This window comes from Ptychodera flava, chromosome 10 (assembly GCF_041260155.1).
Source record: "Ptychodera flava strain L36383 chromosome 10, AS_Pfla_20210202, whole genome shotgun sequence".
In the NCBI taxonomy this organism is placed as follows: domain Eukaryota; kingdom Metazoa; phylum Hemichordata; class Enteropneusta; family Ptychoderidae; genus Ptychodera; species Ptychodera flava.
In genome coordinates, this window is record NC_091937.1 from 13,034,531 (window position 1) to 13,057,565 (window position 23,035).

General features: G+C 36.4%; 1 protein-coding gene across 1 annotated transcript; it reads left to right on the forward strand.

The window, feature by feature from the left end:
* The first annotated feature begins 5,340 nt into the window (after positions 1–5,340).
* Positions 5,341–18,317, forward strand: LOC139142044 (uncharacterized). The gene is made up of 8 exons (XM_070711837.1): positions 5,341–5,517; positions 6,386–6,506; positions 7,412–7,581; positions 10,082–10,320; positions 11,937–12,042; positions 13,325–13,596; positions 17,248–17,418; positions 18,205–18,317. The coding sequence occupies exons 3-7, from the start codon at positions 7,473–7,475 to the stop codon at positions 17,344–17,346; spliced, it is 825 nt and encodes a 274-aa protein (XP_070567938.1). The 5' UTR covers positions 5,341–5,517; positions 6,386–6,506; positions 7,412–7,472; the 3' UTR covers positions 17,347–17,418; positions 18,205–18,317.
* Positions 18,318–23,035: the final 4,718 nt, after the last annotated feature.

Genomic DNA, 23,035 nt, shown 5'->3' on the forward strand with positions numbered 1-23,035 from the left:
ACGAATATACAGATGACAATAGAAATGGTGTACCAACGTTCTTATCCGATATATCTATGGAGAACTTTTTCTACAGTAACTCAAACTCCGACTTTCCAAACTTCAGCTAATTTCTAAACTTAGAACGCTATTTAGAAAGCGATAATTTTCGTTTTCATCCGATATATCCTTGGAAAAAAATTTCAACCTAAGGCCCGACTTTCTAAACTATACAGCTATTTTCTAAATTTAGAACGCTATTTAGAAAGCGATAATTATCGTTTTTATCCAATATATCCTTGGAAAACCTTTTCTGCTCCAAGCCCGACTTTCTAATCTATAGCTAATTTCTAAACTTAAAACGCTATTTAAAATGCGATAATTATCGTTTTTATCCGATATATCCTTGGAAAAAAATTACAACCTCAGGACCGATTTTCTAAACTACAGCTAATTTCTAAACTTAGAACGCTATTTAGAAAGCGATAATTATCGTTTTTATCCGATATATCCTTGGAAAAAGTTTTTCATCAGAGGCCCGACTTTCTAAACTAAAGCTAATTTCTAAACTTAGAACGCTATTCAGAAAGCGATAATTATCGGGGTTTTATGTATATCGTTTTTAGCTAGTTTAGCCCCCATAGGGAATACACGTAGTTTAGAAATGGCTTTGAGGAACAGACACAATTCCGTACCTAACTCTCTATACGGCTGGTAAAATAATTAGCTCTCGGATATACCAAAGATTGTGACCATTAATTCATTAATTCTCCGTTGGTTTAATATCTCGTGTCTAAAACTGGTATCGAATATATGCATGGTCACCCATTCATTCAGTATCTTTCAACATATCAAGCAATATATATCGTATCTCGTATCAAACAAAATTCATGAAAAAATGTGCGACTTTGTCCCTTGATTGCTTTCTTTCCCCCCGATTTCCTTCTCATGCCAATATCGAACAATTAAAGATAGCTGGCTCATGGCTCATACAGTGCGACCGATTACTGAAAGTATGCGAACTCTACGAAAGGTCAAACCATTTTCAATGACGCAAAAAAATGCTGTATATGAAACTTTAAATATTACGATTTTTGGGTACGAGAGTCTCATTGGCAAGAGAGTACCCGACACATCATAACACAAACCGGTATATGCATGATCACTTTCTAGCAGGCTGTGCGTGTATGTCCAGCGTAACGGACTTGGGTCATTTGTAAAATATTATATTACCCTAAAACTTAAGACTAACAGTCAGAGTCAACTTTTTTCCCTTTCAATCATTATTTGTTTGCAACTTTGAAATTTTACAGCCAGAGAAACGACTTCGCCAGCTTTGCAATTTCTCTGGCCAACACCTGATTATACGAGCAATTTATTATTATAGGACACTTACTTTTGACCAAACCAAGTAGGATATCTTGATATTGTTTCTGTCGGATAAAAAGTTTTTTGGTGGGTTACCCCTAAAATAAAACAAAACAAAACAAAAAAACAAACAAACAAAATTAAAGCATCCGACATCGAGCTTTTGACGTTGTTTCCTAGTTCCACACTTTGATTTTGCTTTGGTGGATGTAAAACTTTACTGTACTGCAATAATTGAAAGTATATTGATGGTATCATTCGTGTTTATGTGTTTAAGTATGGCTTTCCGATAGGCACCTTGTGTTCAAAAGTCTAAATAGAAGCTTACAGTTTGTGTAATATAAATAATGAATACACGACTATACAATATAACAATGTCATACAGTATCAAATAGTGTCCGTATTTTTATAGGCGACATAGACATACCATGTCATAGGTGACATGAGTCTATAATGACATACCGGTAAACTTATCGATACTATATATCGTACCCCTATCGAGATTATCGGTAGCATCGTATGTTTCACAGGCGTTATTGATCTTTAGTCCAATACAGCAGACGATACCAGATAGTATCAGATAGGCCTACTATCGAATTTTATTTTGTTCATATGTCAGAAGCGACATGTGTATCTAGCGAAATCAAATCGATATGTTATAAGTGTTATCGATGGTGTCGATATTTTCTTAATTTAGCACTTCTGGGATATATGTATGTCCGATGCTATTCATTTGTGCACAGACAAAGATCTTTTCGGGCTGTCTGTAATGTCGTGCCTATATGCTGGAGCTTGAAAGACCAGTGACCTTATTCAGAGAGCATGTTGGGATTCATAAGCTTTCGAGATTGCTTCGAGGGCTCAGGGCCATATTAAAAGTAACACTGTAATATCATAGAATTATAGAATTAGGGCTTCGTCAACAGTTGAGCTCTCAAACTCGCTCAATGTTTGGAAAACAATCGATGATTAGTTTGCAGGATATTCTCGAATTCAGATTATTATTTATTCAAAGGGTTTAAAACGCGATTGGAACTAATTTTTGGATAATTGGATGGTGAAGTAGTGTCGATTTAATCTGCAAATGTAAGCTCATCTGCTTTCCTTTTTAAGTTACACATTTATTTTTATAGTAATGTGTAAAATTGCAACATTGAGCTATAGAGCTTAACAATTGTGATAAATTTGAAAGATATGAAGATCCAATTATCACGAATTAGTTCCAATCTTGCTTATAACATTTATAAAGTGAACATGGCATGAAACTTACTTCTGCAGGTCAGCTTGATAATTTTATTTTGTGAAAGCAAGGGCTATTTCTGCTTGTTGCCATCTGTTCAGGCAGAATAAAGCCATGTTTGTATTGTTTTTTCATTCTTTTTAGTCAATTCTCTTGTGTTCTTGGCCTATAGAAACTTTTGTAGAAATTGACGCGCCTCCCTCAATAATTGAATGTAAAGTCACCCCCCCATTTCCACTGACCCTCACTGTAAAAAATAATGTTCCCTTCGTATATGCTATACAGTTTCTCATCCAAGAGCTCGCACCTGTTATACCTTGAATACTAAATTCAGCTTGACCCCGACATAACCGGCACTGGGTATCGGGTGTGTACGTTGTTGTTCTTCACAATGATGTGCCAGGCTTATCACGACTTCTCAACAAAAGTATATTTTACATGAAAGAGGTTCAGAAAATCGCCCCAATAATGAATGTTTACTCTTTTCCAGTTTCTATCATTGTTGGACAAGGATGCCAGAGTTTGCCATAAAATTGACCACGGCCACTTCTTATAAATGTACGTCGTGATGATAACCATAATTTATTATCCATTTTGTCTGTCAAAGCATGCATACACCTGGTAACAGAGCTACATTCCAAATGAGCCTCAATTTGAACAAATGTATCACATAAACTTTTGAAATATATACTACGGAAATTCTGTAGCATATACATATACAGATGCTGCATTTTGCTTTTAATTTGCCTGTCTTTAAAAAAAAACCCATGGAAATTTGGCTTTGTGGGGTGACTTGTCTCTGTTGACAATGTACAAGTAGTAGCTGCGTATAGGGCCTACAGGAAATCATTTCATGTGTAGTAACTGGAATCATTTCAGTCTTAACACAATTCGGGTCCGTTAAAAAACTAGACTGTATAAGAGCACTCAAAATGGCTACCAAATAACCTAACTTTATTCATAATTTCCTGTGTCAGCACCCTGTACTATACCTGGAACAAACGTTATCACTAAAATTGGTAGTGGTTCTTTAAAGATTGAGATCTCGATGATTTCTCGTCTGCACATCTGTGATTTGCTGTACCGTGTAAAACGATGCTTCTTTTTTCTTTCAAACTTTCCAGCATTCTGGAGCAGATGCTGTTATCCTGTACTTCCATGTAAATTTGGTAGCAGCATTAAATTTCTCTATTCGTTTTGTCATGGCATATAAAGAAAAGCATTGTGACAGAAAAAAACAGGAAATATTGACATTTCAGCATGCGCATGAGGGCGAAAAAATCTTCTCAGAAAGGAAATGAAAAAGAGATGCGGTTGACAGAAATAAATCAAGATGACGCAGCCAGGAAGAAGGAATGATGCTTCAGAGTAAATCTTCTAACCAACCCCAACCCCCACCCCCCCCCCCCCCCCCCCGCATATCACATCGTTCACTGTGTTACTGGGTTATCCAGGCAAAGAAAGATTGTCTACTGTCAGGCGAAGTGATGAATTTGGCGAAATTGTTTCTGTTCAAAGTTGGCACCGACCACAGGCTTCCGATCAGAAGGCGAACCGCAAAACCGTCACTGGTGCAATATACATGTATCAGTGATGGTTTGGCGGCTCGCTTGCATTTATTCGAAAGCAAGTGGCACCGACCATCGATAAATTTTCATGTTAAGGTGTGTCTATAGTGCGATCTTTTCTTTTTCCGCCGAGACGCGATCAATGTTGCGCTGCCCTTTCACGGTCCCTCCGGGGCCGTACTAATATACTGTAGTTCTTTAACCCATGCCACATCGAGCGGGGACTGCTGTTTACATACATGACATTATGGTAATTTTATGCAAATTTCATCCAATATCAAATACAAATACACCTATAACCTTCACGCTGGTATACGCGTAGGTATGCTACAGATCCAAACGGGGATCAAAACCAGCCAAAAATAAATCGCGTCTGACTAGCTCCTGCATATAGACACGCGTGAAGAAACCAGGAAGGTACCACCATACCAACAATTTCCTAACCGATAGCCAAAGAAGAACCAATCGCAATATGTTACACATATGCAGAACTGGGTATCCATTCAGCGACACGCTTTCAAGCGGCGAGGCACCCTCGGCACCTTTCGGCAGAGGTCATCTTGTTGCAGATGACACATCGATACTTTCCTCTCATCAACCAACAGAATCCAGCGATTCATCATCACTGTCTACTCACCAAGAAACGGAAACAAGCCACACTAATGAACTATCTACACATTGTGACAGTGAGAACGCCAGTGAGTATGCATCAAGTTCAAATTCATGTGACGATAGTATGAGAGTACGGCAAACAAAGAGACGCCGTCTAGTATCACAGCCACTCAGAAACTATTCCATTTTGTACCAGGTCACATGTTGCAAAAACGTATGCATACAAGATTTTTCTCCCGCTGAATTAAAAGATGTAGAACTCACATTCAAGGACATTGGTAATGAAGTGAAACAGAAACAATATATCCTCGACAACATTAGACAACTTCCGTTCTCAGTATGAAAGGGAAACGAAAGCACACGGAGACTGATTTCCGCATTCTCGGCAAGCCTGTTTGCGTAAAGGCATGGCGTGAAATGCACAACATCAGTCAGAAGCGGTACGAAAATTGTGTACGCATGTACAAGGATGGTGTTTTCAACGTAGTACACGGAATGCCGATCAGATAAAAATGAAGAGCAAAACGACAATGGCGTTGACGTGGATGCGCTTCCTGTTCGAGCGATTGGTGATTGGATGCCGCACAAAACTGAAGTTCACCTGCCGAAAACATCATCAAAGAAAATGTTCTATCAGAGAATGTGCAAAGAGTTTGAAGAGGACTATACATAAAACCAGAGGACAACATAAGCTATGAATATTTCACTACAATTTGGGCCGAGCATTTACCCGAATTTAAGATTCCTAAGGTGAGCCACGGTCTTACAACATACATGTATTGCTAAATTACTGCTGATGGCAGTCTCAAAATTCAACAAGTGACTGCTCTATTTGATCGCTTGCAAACAATATCCGCATTGTTTTGGTGTTTACACAATAACAAATTATGCATAATAGTCGCTGCACATTGTTATGACTTGTGCTTATACTTTAATGTCCTGAACTAAATCATATGGAGGGAAGTACAATGAAAAGACTTCTGTCATAAAATTACAATTAAATTTGTGGTATCGATGCATTAGACTATTCAAACCTTACTAAACGTGTTGGCATCAACTTAGTTGGGGCTTTGGTAGTCACTTTATAATCTTAATTTATGTAATGATAGTGAACTGAAATGGAGATCAACTGGAGTGAACAAATAGCGATAACTTAAATTAGCATATGAATACTTTTGTATATAGAGCAGGTTTGCAAAATGACTTAGGAATTTTCCTAACTCTATGATTAGAATAAATTACCAGGGTAATGCAACTAACAACTGCAGGGCCAGGTGCAGGCATGCATTGTCCCCCCCCCCACACACACACACACACACAACACAACTTCTGAATCATTCGAAGGGAAGGGAAGGCCGTAGGTTTTGATCATTTTGTGATTCCTCGTAGTTTTGATTGATATATAAGTATTCAAAATGTGATCACAATGCAATTGCATTAGTCTGGCCACTACTACCTCCATGATGTTGTTAACTTGCCATGATGTATGGGTCACAGTCTTACAACACAAAAAATATGAATGAACATATCAGTGCAGGGTATTTTTCTGCATTTACTCATATGACAGCACTAATTGGAGTTTTCCATCTTGTTTTCACTCGTTCATATTCATTCACAGACTTCAGAATTCGTTGAGTGTAGCATATGTGCACAGTTGAAAGAAGACCGAAACCGAGCTAAGACAAAACAGAAAAAGAAATCATTTCGGAATTGCTGAAAAAACATTTTGTCCAAGTTGAGTAAGTATTTTGTGTATGATAATTTTCATGGAATGTTAATATTATGTGCTGTAAATGTGTCCTGCCTTGTGAATATTGTTAATTGGTTCCAATGTTTATGATGATATATGCTGTTTTCAGGACTGAAATTTAATGGAAAATTCTCAGGTACGTCACTAGTGCAGACACATAGATTTGAAACAGGGAGACCAGTATGATAGGGGTCCCTTCATTCATTATATTGTTGAAAGCTGCTAAATTTGATAATTTCAGTGCTTTGCTTTTTTTGTTTATGAACTGCTCTTCTTGATCTATTTTGCATCATACTATAATAAACCAAATGCCACTATTCTTCCTGTCAATTTGTCCATCTCTGTGTAAGAAGTAAATTTTGTTATATTAAGAAATGAGTTCAAGTCCACTTCAGAATTCAATTTCCTAGAGAATGTATGTGTACTGTAAGTTATTTGCTGTATACCATTCAAGTTATTCATTGTTTCATGGATAACACTGTAAGCATGTGAGCTGAATCAATCATGAAGAGAGACAAAGTGTTCAGAGTTCTATCCTTGGACAATACTCTATCTTGACTCTAGTATTATATGTCGTCATAATGCACTAGTTTGTTTGAAATAAGTTGATTGAATGACTGTGATACTGATATGCCATTGACCAAACAAATGCCAAACGTAACCAACATAACAACCTCACAAACTAATAAATGGCCATGCATTTGCAAAATAGTTTTTGTTTTTTTAACCCCGTACCTGCACGCATACATGCATGTGTATTGGCTTTGGTATTCACAGTTGTACCTGTGTCTTTTGATAGCAGTGAAAAGCTTCATTGTTACCCAGAAGGTTGATTTTGTGAAGTATCATAGATTAGTATTGAGAATGTTGATATTGTATCTTTTATGTATATAGGACAGAGAGAAAGGTGTATCATGCAACCCGAGAACAGGCAAGATTTGAACCTGATGAAATAATGTGTATAATTCAGGATGGAATGGATCAGAAGAAAACAGCAATCCCAAGACTAGTAAATGAGGATAAGATGACAAGCTTGCTTGCCCGAATACGATTGCATATTACCGGTGAGTTGTTGTCAGCTTTTGTCCCATAGGCGATATGCCACACCAAGCAATGGATATTAAGCAATAAACACCAAGTAAAATACTTTATGTACGTTCTTGTAGATTTATGTTTATGAATGTATGGCACACGACACTAGCGGTACACATCCCAAAGATCTAATGCGGTGTTCCGTAATTGTACAAGAACGTATATCCAGTATTTTACATAGGGAAAGCACACCCAGTGACAGCATACCATGAGATTTTGATCAGTTCACAACCTATTTGCACAAAGAAGAGCCATTGTATACAAGAAGTGAACTGGTCAAATGAGTGGTTTACTATTGCTAGATGTGATTTATTGCTATTATATCATAACACTATATTGGAATTCTTGCACTGATGTCAGAAAAGGATTTTGCTCTTGCCGAAAGCTCATGCAGGTGCCAAGCATGATATATCACGTTTATACCATGGTTCTTTTCATTCTCAACCAATCTGATAGCTACATTTGTGCCATCAATATGCTGGTATGATATAATACAAGATATTGACCAGTTTCCAACATATATTCGCAAACAATGACAGGTGCTAATCTGGAGTGAAGCGGTCAAAACCTAGTGGTATATCCATTGCACAGTTGTCTCTAACACAATTTACTCCATGCTATTGTCCAATAATAATGCAACTGTGCAGATGCCAGTATGACATGTCTCTGAAAGTGTACAAATTTGTGTTTACAACACAAACGGTTGTAGAAGTATGTGGGCCACAGGATGAAAGTTTAATGTTAATTAGATATATTCATGTAACACAGTGTTTTAAGGAGGAAATCTGCATAAAAATCTTTCCCCCTACTGTCTGTGGTTATTTCAATGGGAATATAAGAAGTCACGGGTGCACTGTGGAACTGCTGATGATGCATGTCATTTTACACTGAGGGTAGTTTTTGAATGCTGGTATAATAAACAGTGGCTATAACCATCTATTTGAGGTAAACACTATCTGTTTCACTCAAGGTGTAGCACATGTTTTTGAAACTTGCATTCTATGACAAAAACAATATTTTTTTTAGTTTGTTAAGATTTTCAGACATCATATGATTGAATGACAAGGGCCTCTTTTTAACATGGTAAAATAAGGAGATTCTTGGATCAAACCAAACACGTTCGATCAATAGCTGACTTTTTGACATTTGTCCAGATTTACAAAAATTAAGCATTTATAGTGGAAATTTCAGCTTGTAATGCAGTACCGTGTCGGTGTGTATCCTGTAACGACTTTAGAACCATTGAACATATCTCCTTTGTACCGGTACATGGATGCAACCTGGACTGTTTATGAGATTTTGTTGGAAACAAAACTTATCATTATGTAAAATTAAATAAAAAATATGACAAAATTATATACTCGAGAATTATAGGTCAAGCTGATTTTATGACTTTGTAATTATTTTTTATGTATGAGAAAAAAGATTCAGAAAACTCCTGTTGCATCAGCCAGTCCATGAGTGCAATACTGGTATCATTCCTCTGTTTACCTCAATCATGACTCCAAAGGGATATATGATTATTCAGATGATACTAATATTATAAAGGGCTCAGCCCTTGGTGTCACGCCAGGCGTTGAGAGTAAAAATGTAATTTGTATCGATTCATGATTAGTAATCATAAAGGATAAAATAGAATTAATTGTTACTTTCTATATACATTTGTACAAGTATGACCGGTTTAGGGCCTACCCTCTAATGACAGTTCACGTACATGATGTCGGACCCCTTTAGGTATAGATTTTCTGTTATGTGTAAAAAAGTTTGACATAAATTTGCAATTTTTACCATGATTACTATATATTGTGTTTAACAAGGGACGTATTGTGCCATCATTAACTTTGCAATAGTAACTGTACCGCCCAACTTCCGATATTGTAAGCTGAAAACCAGTGTTACTTCTAAAAACGGGTAAATTTTGCACATAGTTATTGACACAGAGGGCGCTTTTCTAAAGTTCAATCCCAGCATTCTTTGCAAATGTTCTCGTTCATATGCACGACAGTTTTCTCTCTTCTTTTAATTTTTAGGCATGATAAGAAATTTTGTATCAGCGACAGGGTGGATAATAATAATTACTCGCTAATAAAAAAGATATATTTTATTAATGGCATGTTATAAAATAATAGAGAGCACGTTTTGAATTTGTTTATTTACGAGCACTCAAAAAAACATGGCGGCGCCCCCGAAAGATGGGTACACTTCCGGTTACTCGCATAGTATATTATGAATGCGCGCATGCGTAGTCAGTAAGCCGCTGGCGCGACTATTACAAGGGAGGAATAATGAATGGGGAGAGGAGGCTGTGTGTGATTGTTATGATTGCTCAGTAATTTTATTTTAGGTTATATCGCTCATATTGCATGTCTGCATGTCATATAAATGTCATTGATTCTAATAGTCAAGTACAGTGATTGTTAAATAATGTATGAAATAATTCTCCCAATATTTTTTCTTTTCTCCAAAATACAGGCAATATTATCCATACTAATGTACCAGGTGGTAAAATAATACCGGCTTATGTTGACCTGTTGAACTATCCACACGACAGCAACCTATCCATGCACCTGCTGCTGCAAACATTGTTTGACAACCGAGCCCGTTTATCCAGATGTTTATTTACTCAATTAGACAACTGCTATCGTGAAAATAAAAATCGATACATGTTAAGTCTTGCTCATGTGTTGGTGCAGTACAAGGTATTTGATATGGTGAGTTTATTTAGTAAACAGTGTTACTTTAAATAGATCCCTCATAATATTATATAGGGCTCAGCCCTTGGTGTCGCGCCAGGGGTTAAGATTGGCAATGTAATTTGTATTGATTCATGATAAAATGTAATTAATTGTTACTTCATAAACGTATATATGACAACTATGCCCAGTTTCCCTCTGATGAAAGCAGTTCACGTACGTACACGCGCGGACGTCAAACCCTGCAGCAGTGCAGCAGGTAGGCCTATAGATTTTCTGTAACGTGTAAAATTTGGACAAAAATTGGCAAGTTTTACATTGATAACAGCCTATTGCGTTAAACAAGGGCGTATCATGCAATCATTATCATTGCAATGGTAACCGCACTGCCCAACTTCCACTTGCAAGCTGAAAACTATAGCGTTCCGTCTAAAAACTGGCAATTTTTGAATTTAATTATTGACACAGGGGCGCTTTTCTAAAATTCAATCCCAGCATTCTTTGCGTATGCCACCGTTCATATGCACGACTGTTTTCTCCCTGTATCTATATTAACGATATTCTGTATCAGCGACAAGGTGCATAATAACATTTACTGGCTAATAAAAGAGGTATATTTTATAAATGGCATGTTATATAATAATAATTTGTTTCGTATTTGTTTATTTACGAGTACTCAAAAAAAAACATGGCGGCGCCCACGAAAGAAGGGTACACTTCCGGTTACTCGCATAGTATATTATGAATAAGCGCATGCGTAGTCAGTAAGCCGCTGGCGCGACTATTAAAGCTCCAGAAGCTGTATCTTTTGGCTATTTTTTTCAGAACTTTTGTTTTGTGGTTTCCCTAAACTTTCTGCATTGAATGCCTAAACTGTAATTTAATGCCAAGTATTTAGCATATCAACACAATCTATATGAGTGTAATCTGTATTGTTATTGTTGAAAACTGTTTTCAAGTCCAGACTAGAATTCATTTGTAAACAGTAAGCAATGATCACTACACACATACAAGCTGCATTGACCCAACAAACACCTGAAATTTCTGCATGACAAATGGATTTGGGTCAAACACTGTAGTTGATATACAGAAGCAGAATACTGAAAAAACTTGATACAAGTTACAGCTTATGTGCCTTTAAAATAGACAATGAGTTTAAACGGGTGTGATTATACCTGTAGTGTAAAACTTCAAAGGGAGGTTCGAAGGTTGATTTTTACATAGCTTTGGGTCGCTTATTCTGGAAAAAGCCATTTCCCAGCGATTTCTTTGCCATATCACATGATGAAAGCGCCAAGCTTTTCATTTTCTCTCCATGATCCAAAATAAATTGAGTTGAAGAAGCCCTAAACTACAACTTCCACTACTATTTTTATCTGTTTTTGTAAAAAATTGCATGAGGTATGAATGGTGAAAATGGCTTTTCGGAATAAGTGACACTAAAGGCAGCACATACGCAAAAATCAGCCTTGGTGAACTTCCCCTTTAATTTCAAATCAGGCACAGAGTTATCAAGATATTTCCTTATCTCTATCCTCTATGGAAAATGGTAAATTAAAGTGAAAGAATACAATGTTTTTCCATGTGTTTGAATGGTCACTATTTATTCAGTGATGTATCCTTCACAATCACAGGTTGACCTTCATTTCCTACCGGTCGGTCATACTCACGAGGATATTGACCAGTTGTTTTCCTGCATCAGCAGACACTTGAAGAAGACAAACATTTATACAATGGATGGTAAGTTTTAATTAAAAGGAGTGACATGATTTGCTACAAACACCAGTATACCCCCTTGCATTAAGATTATGCATTCATGATATTGTACAAAATGAGAAAACTACCATATAAGTTTCTGATAAGACGGCAGGTGTCTGATACTAATATTGTAATTTCAGCATTAACTTTCCTCAGATTGAGTTTTTTCAAGTCACTCCATGCCAATAACCAATTATCTGACCTGGCCACTAATTAGAGAAGCTACAGCGTCATTGATGGTATTTTTTAAATTAGAGTCTTTACTGTATTACTAATATGAAAATTTAGAAAATCAAGCATGGTGACCCTGTCTTTTTCCTTTACTAATAATAATTGAAATATTTGATTATTCTCATGTGCTAGAATTCAAAATCCCAGATAACTTTCAAGTCTCCTGGTCTTCTGTGTCGTGCTTTCTGGCCTGATCACGTGTACAAATATGTTTCACTGTCATGAATGTCATATGACCCAAACTCTTCTTCAGCTATTTCATGGTCAGAACTATCTCTGTCACTACTGCTATAGTATACAGTAGCAGTGACACTGCCTGTAGGCAGTAGCAGGGCAGTAGCTGTATTAACTTTGATAATATTGACAATAATTTTGTTCAGTTTATACAACTGCATTCTTGTTCAACTCCCTACAGAGTGTTGAACTGTACAGTATTCAGCGTGCCAACACAGCCTGTGAATATGTATCCCGCATTTGTATCATTGACAAATGACTTTCAGTCTGGACTCTGATTCAATTATCACCCAATATTCCCATATGCAGGCTTTTGTCGACAAACTGAATAATATGTGTTTCAGCATACTTTAGGGAGACAGCAAGCAACTGTATTTGATATATTTCAAAGAACTATTGAAAAACTTATCAACAGTTCCAGCTTCTGCCCCAATACTACGCCTACTTGTTTGCTTTTTAACGAAAATTCATAAATTTTTAAATTTTTTTTGAGACAAAAGTAATGAAATGGTACAGAATGGTTCTAGATCTTTCATAATTATTACTAACATTAAAACAATTGAATTACATAAAAATGTAATTAAATTTCATTGAATTTTCAACCAAACCTTGGAATCATAATTTTTTAAAGTCCCCCTGTTGGTAGAGCAAAACTTTACAGTCCCCCCTCCTCTAACCCCAAAAATTTTCAAATGTTACCCGAATTTCTCCAGCCCCCCCTGGTTTTTGTGAACGCAGTCTTAAGCACACTTCCCCTATTCCCTTTAGTGTTTATTATTCTGAATGTCTTTCTGTGCAGATATGGAGCGTGCTGTGATGAATTCATATAATGTCCCTGTATTTGTCAAACATGTAGAAGGAGTGTTTGACATAAAGAAATGGCTGTTGCCACACATGGTGAAGAATTTCAAGGGACAGTCAAAGCCACTGCATTTCCAGTTCAAGGAATTTGATGGTAAAGTGCGGATGAGATATAGACATCGTTCAACTTCAAACTGGAGACCAGTTCTCCAGTTTAAAGATGATGACTTCACACCAATTGAAGAATCAAAGGGGTTGATTTGCTTGAAGGTTAGCCATATCCTCTTACATCTCTGTCACTTCGCTAACACCCTTTAAACTCCAATATTGGATATCAAAGACATCCTTACTATTCGAAAATTCATAATAACACATCAATAACAATAGCAACAGTAAGGTGTACCGCTCAGTGAAAATAACACACCACCAGTCAACAAAAATTATTGGAATGGCATGAATATTTATCATTTCATAAACACGTAGACCATACAGAAATCCACATAATTTTAAAGGATTTTCCAATTACAAAGATTTTTTGGGAAAATGACTTTATGAAGAAAAACAAGGGCACTTGGGAAACTTCGGTTCCACTACTCAAACAATTGTCAATCGGTCAGTGATACTCAGAGGTGTCAACTGCTTGAACATCTGCCGTGTAAGCCAGAACAATTACAAGATAAACAAATCATGTGTGTGCATATATATAAATCCATGTGCGAAAGGTAAACTCTTTGAGTTGTAATTGATTCTCTTGGATTTGTGAAAGTGGTGTACTGATATCATAAAACTGAACCTTTTTGAACGTAAGCTAGCAAGAAGTATGAGGCAGTGTCATGAATGGTTGGTGGTGGGCACTGCCACACTAATGATTTCGCAAAACTGTAAGCATAGTCCATAGTTTGTACTGATGTTGAAAATAAATACAAAAATATTGTATACCCAATCAATCTTCACGTCTCCCCTCCCCCACCCACAATCGACAGCCAAAATATGGTATGGTACATGTATTTTGGATATGCTGGCCCAACGACCTTTAGGTTTGTGCACATGTTTTTATACAGTGGAAATTTGATAAAATGTTTAGGGGCTGTCGATAATAAAAGCAGACGCACAAGAAACGTAATTCCTTCGTTTTACATGAAACCCCCTCCCTCCCCCTCAAAATGAAAGTTTTTATGAGAAATCAATTTCGTATTATGCCATTTCTGACAAACCCACACACACCTCTACGATCCGCACACCCATGAAAAAATACCGGAAGGGCACATTGATTACTAAACCTCCACTTTACGCGTTTCACTTTTTAAGACAGAACATTTTAATGTATTTCGCACATAGGAAAATGTTTCACATACATGTTTCACGTTGAAAAAGCATACAAGTTTTTATTTCACATTCATGTCTTTTCGTTGTCTTTCTGTCTCCGTATTTTGTGGTCATTCTGTTCTCGATGAACGCAAAGGTAGTTTTGCATTCTCACTGCAAAGTCGCACTTCAAAACAATAGAAAATCTTTATGCGATTTTGACGCACACAAAACGAAATGAGCTTTTACCCCCTCCCCCTAAATGAAAGAATTACGTTTGTCGTGCGTCAGCTTTTATTATCGATGCCCCCCCCCCTTAGACAGTCATGATCGGTTTACTAAATAGTCCCAGCCACAGTAACATTTGTTTTTTTCTGTGTTGAGAACAAAACACAGCTTAAAAGACATCGCAACAGTTGAAACATTTCCTCAGTCAGTTCAATGTGGATGGATATGTATGACATCAAATCTTCTTGTCTCTGGGCGTGCATGTGTGATGATGGCACATCGAATCATATGCTGCATTGTTAGATTTTGACAAACATTGGTTTGATTCCCTCCATAATGAAGATGCACTGACATTGTTGTCAATGCCTGTCACACATTGACTAACTTTTTGTTGAACAAATCTTCAGAAAATAAACTCAAAGGTTAAACAGGTTATCCATACAAACAAATATTGTACATGAAACACACTGAAATGTCAGCCTACACGTGACGTAATAAACTACCGAAGTTAATTTGCTCATAAAGTAGTCCACCTACTGCCTACCATTGTCAGCACCGTATTCTTTTGTTCATGCTCAGATGAAGAGAATTAGTATATAATATTTATATATATCCCAAAAAGAGGTTATCTTATAGAGTGAATCAGTTCATTTGCATCTCATTTGCAAGTCTGTGTGTATGTATCTATGTCTGTTATTCAGTCCATATCCAAAAAACTTCCAAACTGAAGGACCTACCATCTTAGTATTTAATGTACGCTGTACATGCAGGGATGGAGATGTGGGTTTGTTCAAATGAACATACCAGTGTCAAAAATATGCAAATAAGGAGGAAAGGGAAATATACTGCAAATTGCTAAAACTCTGTAACCATTGGTCAGATTGCGTTGAAACTTGGTTTGCAAGTTCCTTTAGGTATTCTTAATTAGTTGTGTACAAATTGGGGTATAATTTGCATGTTTGTATTTTTTTTGGATTTTTTATTTCATTTTTACCTCATATTTGGTATTTATATAAATACCAAAAAGCTTATATGGTGAGTCAGTGGTGTCTGTATGTATGTATGTATGTATGTATGTATGTATGTATGTACGGATGTACGTCAGTCACACGCAAAAGCTCCCAAACCGCCAAACAGGTATAGACCCAGGGGTTTAGATGTGACGTTGTTCAAATGAATATGTCAGTGTCAAAATATTCAAATAAGGTAAGAAAAAGGGGGAATCCTGCAAATGTGCGGGAGTGGTGGCATTTACAGAAACAGCCCATACATCTGAGATGTAGATTCTGTAATCTCTAACCTATTTGTATGCAGTGTACCTATTATGTGTAAGAGTGGTGGCAGTGACTGAAACAGGCTACTTTACTGACCTTGAGTCATTTCCTGTCATTGTTCATGAACTGATACATATTGGCAGACCTGCTGAAACCATGAAGGACTGTGTTGAAACATTCCTCTGCTAAGCCTGTTCCTAAAGTTGACCTCCAGTACCTAAAGTTTCAGACCTCATTTACTTTTGCCATTCTTTTTTTTTTCTTGTGTAAATATTTCTTGATGGACCAATTCAAACCAAATATGAGCACACTGTCCTTGACGGTATTTTTTAGTCAAAGAATCTTCTTCTCTGAAACAGCTTGTCTGATTGCTTTGAAAGTTGGTACCTATGTTCCTCAGGATGACCTCAGTCCATTTTGTATAAAGTGTAGTGAAATATTCGTATTTATAATTTTGGAGCAATTTTCCCAATTTTTTGGTCAATTTTTTTCCCAAAAATGACTGATGAGATAGCTTTTGATATTTGGTGCACAGGTTGCTAGAGCTTATCTTAATATTAGATATAGAATTTTGAATGAAATATGTAAATTTTTATCTTGGGGCAATTCTTCTCATTTGTAGTCAAAACATTTTTTCTCTCTCAAAAACTACTTGTCTGGTTGCTTTGATATTTGGTTTACACGTTCAAAGGGTTTATATTAATGTGATATATTGAAATTAGGTAAAAATGGGCACTTTTGTATTGTGGGGGGCAATTTTTGCCACTTGTGTAAAAAAATGTGTTTCTGAAAGACTACTCATCAGACAGCTTTGATATTTAGTAGACATGTTTGTACACGTGATTTTAATTAAATATGTTCAAATTGTGATCAAACTGATCAAATTAACTGCTGTACATATTTTTGCAGCTATTTTTGCCATTTTGGTCAGGCCAACTGAAGTGGGTTATCAAGATTTCCTCCTCCATCAACACATGTGTCACAAAAAATTCATTCTCAGCAATCATTCTCAGCATAACACAAAGGAGCTCTATCCAGCTACACTCAGCATGTCATTGAAAATTCCTGGGAAAGATTGTAATTACAATAAATGTCTCTTTATGAAATATCTTAGACTTTACCCAATGTTGATGATGTGCCAGAATGGGTGAAACCCAGCATTAAGAAAATGGACCCAGAAAGACTACGGAAAGACTTGCCTGATGCATACTAGGGAAGAATCACATGTGAAAGAGATAAACAGTGGCTACGAGAATTTGCGCAAAATATCAATGATCATGCAAAGGTAAGAAACAGTGCATTCGCATGCACTGGAAAGTATTTTATGTGGGTTCTTTTTATCTTTTTATTCTGTGTTTACGGAAGTGAAATCGAACGTGAACCTCACTGAACGCAGCATCTTACACAACACAACTTGGTGATTTTTTGTCGAAACAGGTGAAATATTTACCGCCGCTACCACTGCTTTTGCTGTCAGCCATCTTGTTTACGCCATTAACATAAAAATATTTTCAAAGCTATTGTTTTAGATGACCAAACTTATAGATTCCATTCCAGCAACTATCGTTTCCCTAACCAAGCTATGCTGCACGGTGTCAAAACTATCGTTTTCATTCAAAAGCTACACTTTCTCAGGTATCCCTGCAAATGTGACAATTTTAGGTGAAATTTGGAGAAACGTTATTTGTGCAGATCTTGACTGGGCATTTGTCAAAGATTTGCGTTCACCAAGAAAAATTACATGTGGTCATTCTTTACTGGTTTGTTTGAGTTTATTTCAATGAAAAACACTACTAACTGAGACCAACGTTTCTTCTCAAGGTGTATTTTAATCTTACCACCTATTGATACTAGTTTGTCAGTTTGTATCAATTTTACACATAAATTTCATATTGGTACAGCAACTGTTTGATTCTAATGGGACAGAAAGGGGCAGCATCAGAATGTATAGACCAAATACTGTCATATTGGCTTGTTTTGTTACGCCATTGGGTTTTGTAAATAATATCTCTGATACTATTGTGAACAATGCTATAAGATATTTTTCATTGAAATTTACTTTTCTTATCAGGCTCCATCTTCAAGACCTCAAAGGTGGTTTCTACATGACTTGATTGATGCTGCCAAGCAGAGACGAGATAGGCAGCAGAACACTTCGATGCCAGATCACATACTTTCAATTCACAGAACATTGAGAATGAGTGTCCAGATGTGAGTATAGCCATGAAGATTCACTATTGTGTGTAAAGCAGTCTTTTTTTTCAAATAGCATTTTGTTTTTAGATGCAAATCACATTACTGTTTAAATTATATTATTCAAAAGTTTTGATTTTAATTTTACACTTTGACTGGCAGCCAACAATTCTTTTCAATGTTATTATTTTCTTGTTGACATCGATTGATGCCCTTAGCTGTATAAATATGTTTGAAGTGAATATATATGTTTACCTGGTTCTGTATCATATTCTAAGATAGCTTAATGCCCCAGTGCTGCTAACTTTTGGTGTTTTTTTTCATTATTTTTATTCTATAAATCAATTGCAACTTCTTATTCTACTCCCCAAAGAATGTTGAAACACCCACTATTTAGCTTGTCAACTTAGCATCTACATGTGTAAAATGCATAGTTATTGTTTAAATTTGAATTCTAGTCCGGACCAGAAGTCAGTTTTCAACAATAACAATGCACTGTACAACCATAGGGGCTGAGTTAACAAGCTGGATACTGTGTATATCAACATTCTTTGGGGAGAAGAACAAGGAATTATGGTTCACATTCAAAATAAAAATGGTGAAATTATCATCAAAGTTAGCAGCACTGGGGCTTTAAGTGCTACGCTAACATTAGAATATCTTTTCAAGTCACTGCTGTTCATTAATAATAATTTAGTGAGATAAAAATATGCTGTGAACCATTTTCATGATGTCATTTTGTACAAAATGAGTATTAGTATTTTAGCATTATGTCAGAAAAGCTAATGTGTACATGTATTAGTGGTGCTGCCTGAGGGAAAAAAATTGTTCCTTGGAGTTTTTTGCTCAGCTTTTGAGGTAATGAGCAAGTTTTTTATTTGTTATTCTGTCAAATCCAGCAGTAATTCCTGCTAATAACATTGTTACTGATGACTTGGAGTCCAAACTTTACAAACAGTTCACAACGATAGAGGCATTAAATATACAGGCAGTGTTCACATAACTAATTCTGAGCATTTCAACTTGCTGCCAGAAGAACTAAAAATATGTGCTACAAAAAGGATTAACAGTAAAATGATAAGTCTTGTGCTATTAGACTCCTCAATGTGGGTTGTATCATTTGATTTTTTATTCATGTTACCTTCACCCCATGTATTAGCCACTTAACCTCTGCCCCACCACATTTTACAGAACAGTCTCATAATTCTGTCCTGTGATCAGAGTGAATTATGCAGTTAGCAAGTAGGACCTTTTGTGCTCTGCAATAGAAACAGCAAGCTTCAAACAGGTTGCACTGACTAGTAATTTGTCTCCATTGGACTTTTTCATACCGCTCAGTTGTACAACGGCACTTCAATGATTGCAATGCAGAAGTATCTGCTGCATCTCAAAAAAAGATTCTAAATTGGCTTGAGTAGGAGGGGAATTTCAAGGAAATTTCTTCCTGGCCTTAGTATAATTAAATTTGTTTTTGACAGGTTGTCATTGGGAGACCAATTCCAACAAGTGAAGACAGGGGAAATAGCCTTGAGAAAATGGATGACTTCTCCAGCCTGAAAGAAGGCATGCTTGTAGCAGTCTATCTCCCAGATGTGAAAAGACAGCCACAAATTGGAAAAGTGGTTTGCTTAAAGACAGAAGAGGAAGTGCTTACTCTTCATTGGTACACTGGGTCATGGAAAGCAGCATGGAAGCCAACATATAGAGGAGTAGGAAGAAACAGAAGACCAAATACACAAATAATATGGATTCAGGCATCAATCATGTGGGATTTTTCCCTCACACACCAAGTGGAATGCTGCCAAAACAGACTAGGACACAATTACATGAACGGTACAGAGAGATAGAGGATGAAAGTGACCAGGAACAGTAAGAAAGACAATAATGCATACGTACGTATGCATGTGTACATACATGTGTTTGTGTTTCTGTGTGCTTTATAGCCCCACTCTCAGCGACGTGGAGCTTATCTCATAGGTGATGTAGCCAGAGTCTGTCATCTTTCTACATTCCAAGCTGCTTCTTCAAACTTAAAGTCTGATTCCTTTGATATGTGGAGAACAGGTCTGTAGGGATGATCTTAATCAGATTTGTTCAAATTAAAATGAAATATGCCAGTGTGTATTTTTCAGGCTAATTGCTATTTGTGGGCAAAAATCTTCTCCGTAACGGCTGTTAAACAACTTTAATATTTGGTTTACACGTCCATATAGGGATAACCTCAATTAGGTTTCTACAAACAGTGATGAAATCTAAAATTTTGTATAGTGACAGTGGCATTTTTTCTCAGTTTTTTCAATTTTTTTTCAAAGGCATGATAAAAATGTGTATATTCAAATTATGTTGAAATCTACAAGTTTGTATTGTAATGCAATGAATTGATGTGTAGAAATCTGCAGACCTGTCTTTTGATAAATTTAAAAGCCAACTTTCTATCAAATGGTTTATCAGACAGGTTTGGTACTCCAGTCAGGGGCAGAGAAACTCAAATTTATCATTTGTGAGGAATGATGCATTCTTATATGTCGAGAATATTTTGGTTAAATTTGCTGAAAAAAATTTATTTTGAATCACTGCACAGTATCCTGGTTGTAAATAAAGCAATACCATTACCTATATACTAGCTGTGTAAACCTTAAAATTTTGTTTCAGTTTTAGGTGATTTTTGTTACCCATTGGATATTTATTGCCAATATTGTTACAAAAGTCAGTACATAAAATTTAAAGAAAGATAAGTTTTATTAATGCCAAGTTAGTCCATTTGAAATATACTTATACAAAAAAAATTAAACTTGACTTTTTGTAGTTGGCAGAGTTATGATATTAGTCTAGGTCATTTCAAAAATGTCCTAACTTCAGCTTTACATAAAACTATGTAATAAGTATAAATATCTAACCACACTATTTTAAGTGCCCACACTTCTCATTGAAAACCAAAGTATTTCTGAAAACAAAGTCAGGTTAATTCCTAATGTGCCCTGACTCCATGTTCAAAACCAAAGTATTTCTGAAGACCAAGTCAGGATCACTTATAGTGCCAAGGCCTGAGGTTGAACATAACACTTTATCTGATAAACCAGGTCATCTCAAATGTGACATTCCTTTATGTTGAAAATACACTTTTCTGATGACAAAGTCGAGTCATCTCAAATTCCCTGACAACATGTTGAAAATCACACCAGATTTAAAGATTAAGTCAGGGGCTTTCAAAATATGCTCCAACTACAAGTTGGAAATCACACCTTTTCTTAACCCTTTCACCCCCAGTTCCCTGTATACAGGTCCAACTTTACCATAGAAACAATGGATTTGGGACAAACCATGGTGGTGAAAGGGTTAAGACCGAGTTAGAATAATTACAAATGTATGCTGACTACAAGTTGAAACTCACACTTTTTCTTAAAACCACAAGTCAGGGTCATTTAAAATATGCCCAGACTTCATGTTGAAAATCATGCTTTATCCAAAGTACAAGTCAGGGTCATATTAAATATGCCCTGACTTCAGGTTTAAAATCAATCCTTTTCTAACAAGCGAGTCAGGGTCATTTTAAATTTGCCCTGACAACAAGTTGACAATCACTCCTTTTTTCAAGACAAACGCCAGCATTTGAAATGTACCCTGTCTTCAAGTTGAAACTCACACCTTTTCTAAAGACAACAAGTCAGGGTCATATCAAATGTGCCCTGACTTCATGTTGAAAATCATGCTTTATCAAAAGACCAAGTCAGGGTCATATCAAATGTGCCCTGACTACAAGTTGACAATCACTCCTTTTTTCAAGACAAACACCGGCATTTGAAATGTAGGTTGAAACTCACACCATTTCTAAAGACCACAAGTCAGGGTTATTTAAAAAGTGCCCTGACTTCATGTTGAAAATCATGCTTTATCAAAAGACCAAGTAAGGGTCATTTCAAATTTGCCCTGACTACAAGTTGACAATAACTCCTTTTATCAAGACAAACACCAGCATTTGAAATGTACCCTGTCTTCAAGTTGAAACTCACACCTTTTCTAAAGACCACAAGTCAGGGTTATTTAAAATGTGTCCTGACTTCATGTTGAAAATCATGCTTTATCAAAGACCAAGTAAGGGTCATTTAAAATGTGCCCTGACTACAAGTTGACAATCACTCCTTTTTTCAAGACAAACACCAGCATTTGAAATGTACCCTCTGTTTAATTTGAAACTCGCACCTTTACTAAGACCACAAGTCAGGGTCATAGTAAATGTGCCCTGACTTCATGTCGAAAATCATGCCATATGTATAAAACAAAGTCGGGGCATTTTTTGTTGAAAATCACTCCTTTTCTAGCAAGCGAGTCAAGGTCATTTTAAATTGCCCTGACAAGTTGAAAATCACTGCTCTTTCAAGAGAAAACACTGGCATTTGAAATGTACCCCATCTTCAAGTTGAAGCTCACACCGTTTCTAAAGTCCACAAGTCAGGGTCATTAAAAATGTGCCCTGACTTCATGTGGAAAATCATGCCATATATATAAAAACAAAGTCAGGGGCATTTCGGGTTGAAAATAACTCATTTTCCTAACAAGCGAGTCAGGGTCATATCAAATGTGCCCTGACTTAAGGTTAAAAATCAATCCTTTTCTAACAAGCGAGTCAGGGTCATTTAAAATGTGCCCTGACTTCATGTGGAAAATCATGCTTTATCAAAAGACCAAGTCAGGGTCATTTTAAATGTGCC

What these genes read in the sequence shown, in the direction of transcription:
- LOC139142044 (XM_070711837.1), top strand. Translation starts at nt 7,473, where the DNA reads ATGTGTATAATTCAGGATGGAATGGATCAGAAGAAAACAGCAATCCCA. An exon ending in AATACGATTGCATATTACCG is followed by an intron (nt 7,582 to 10,081) that starts GTGAGTTGTTGT and finishes TCCAAAATACAG; the next exon opens with GCAATATTATCCATACTAAT. An exon ending in AAACATTTATACAATGGATG is followed by an intron (nt 12,043 to 13,324) that starts GTAAGTTTTAAT and finishes CTTTCTGTGCAG; the next exon opens with ATATGGAGCGTGCTGTGATG.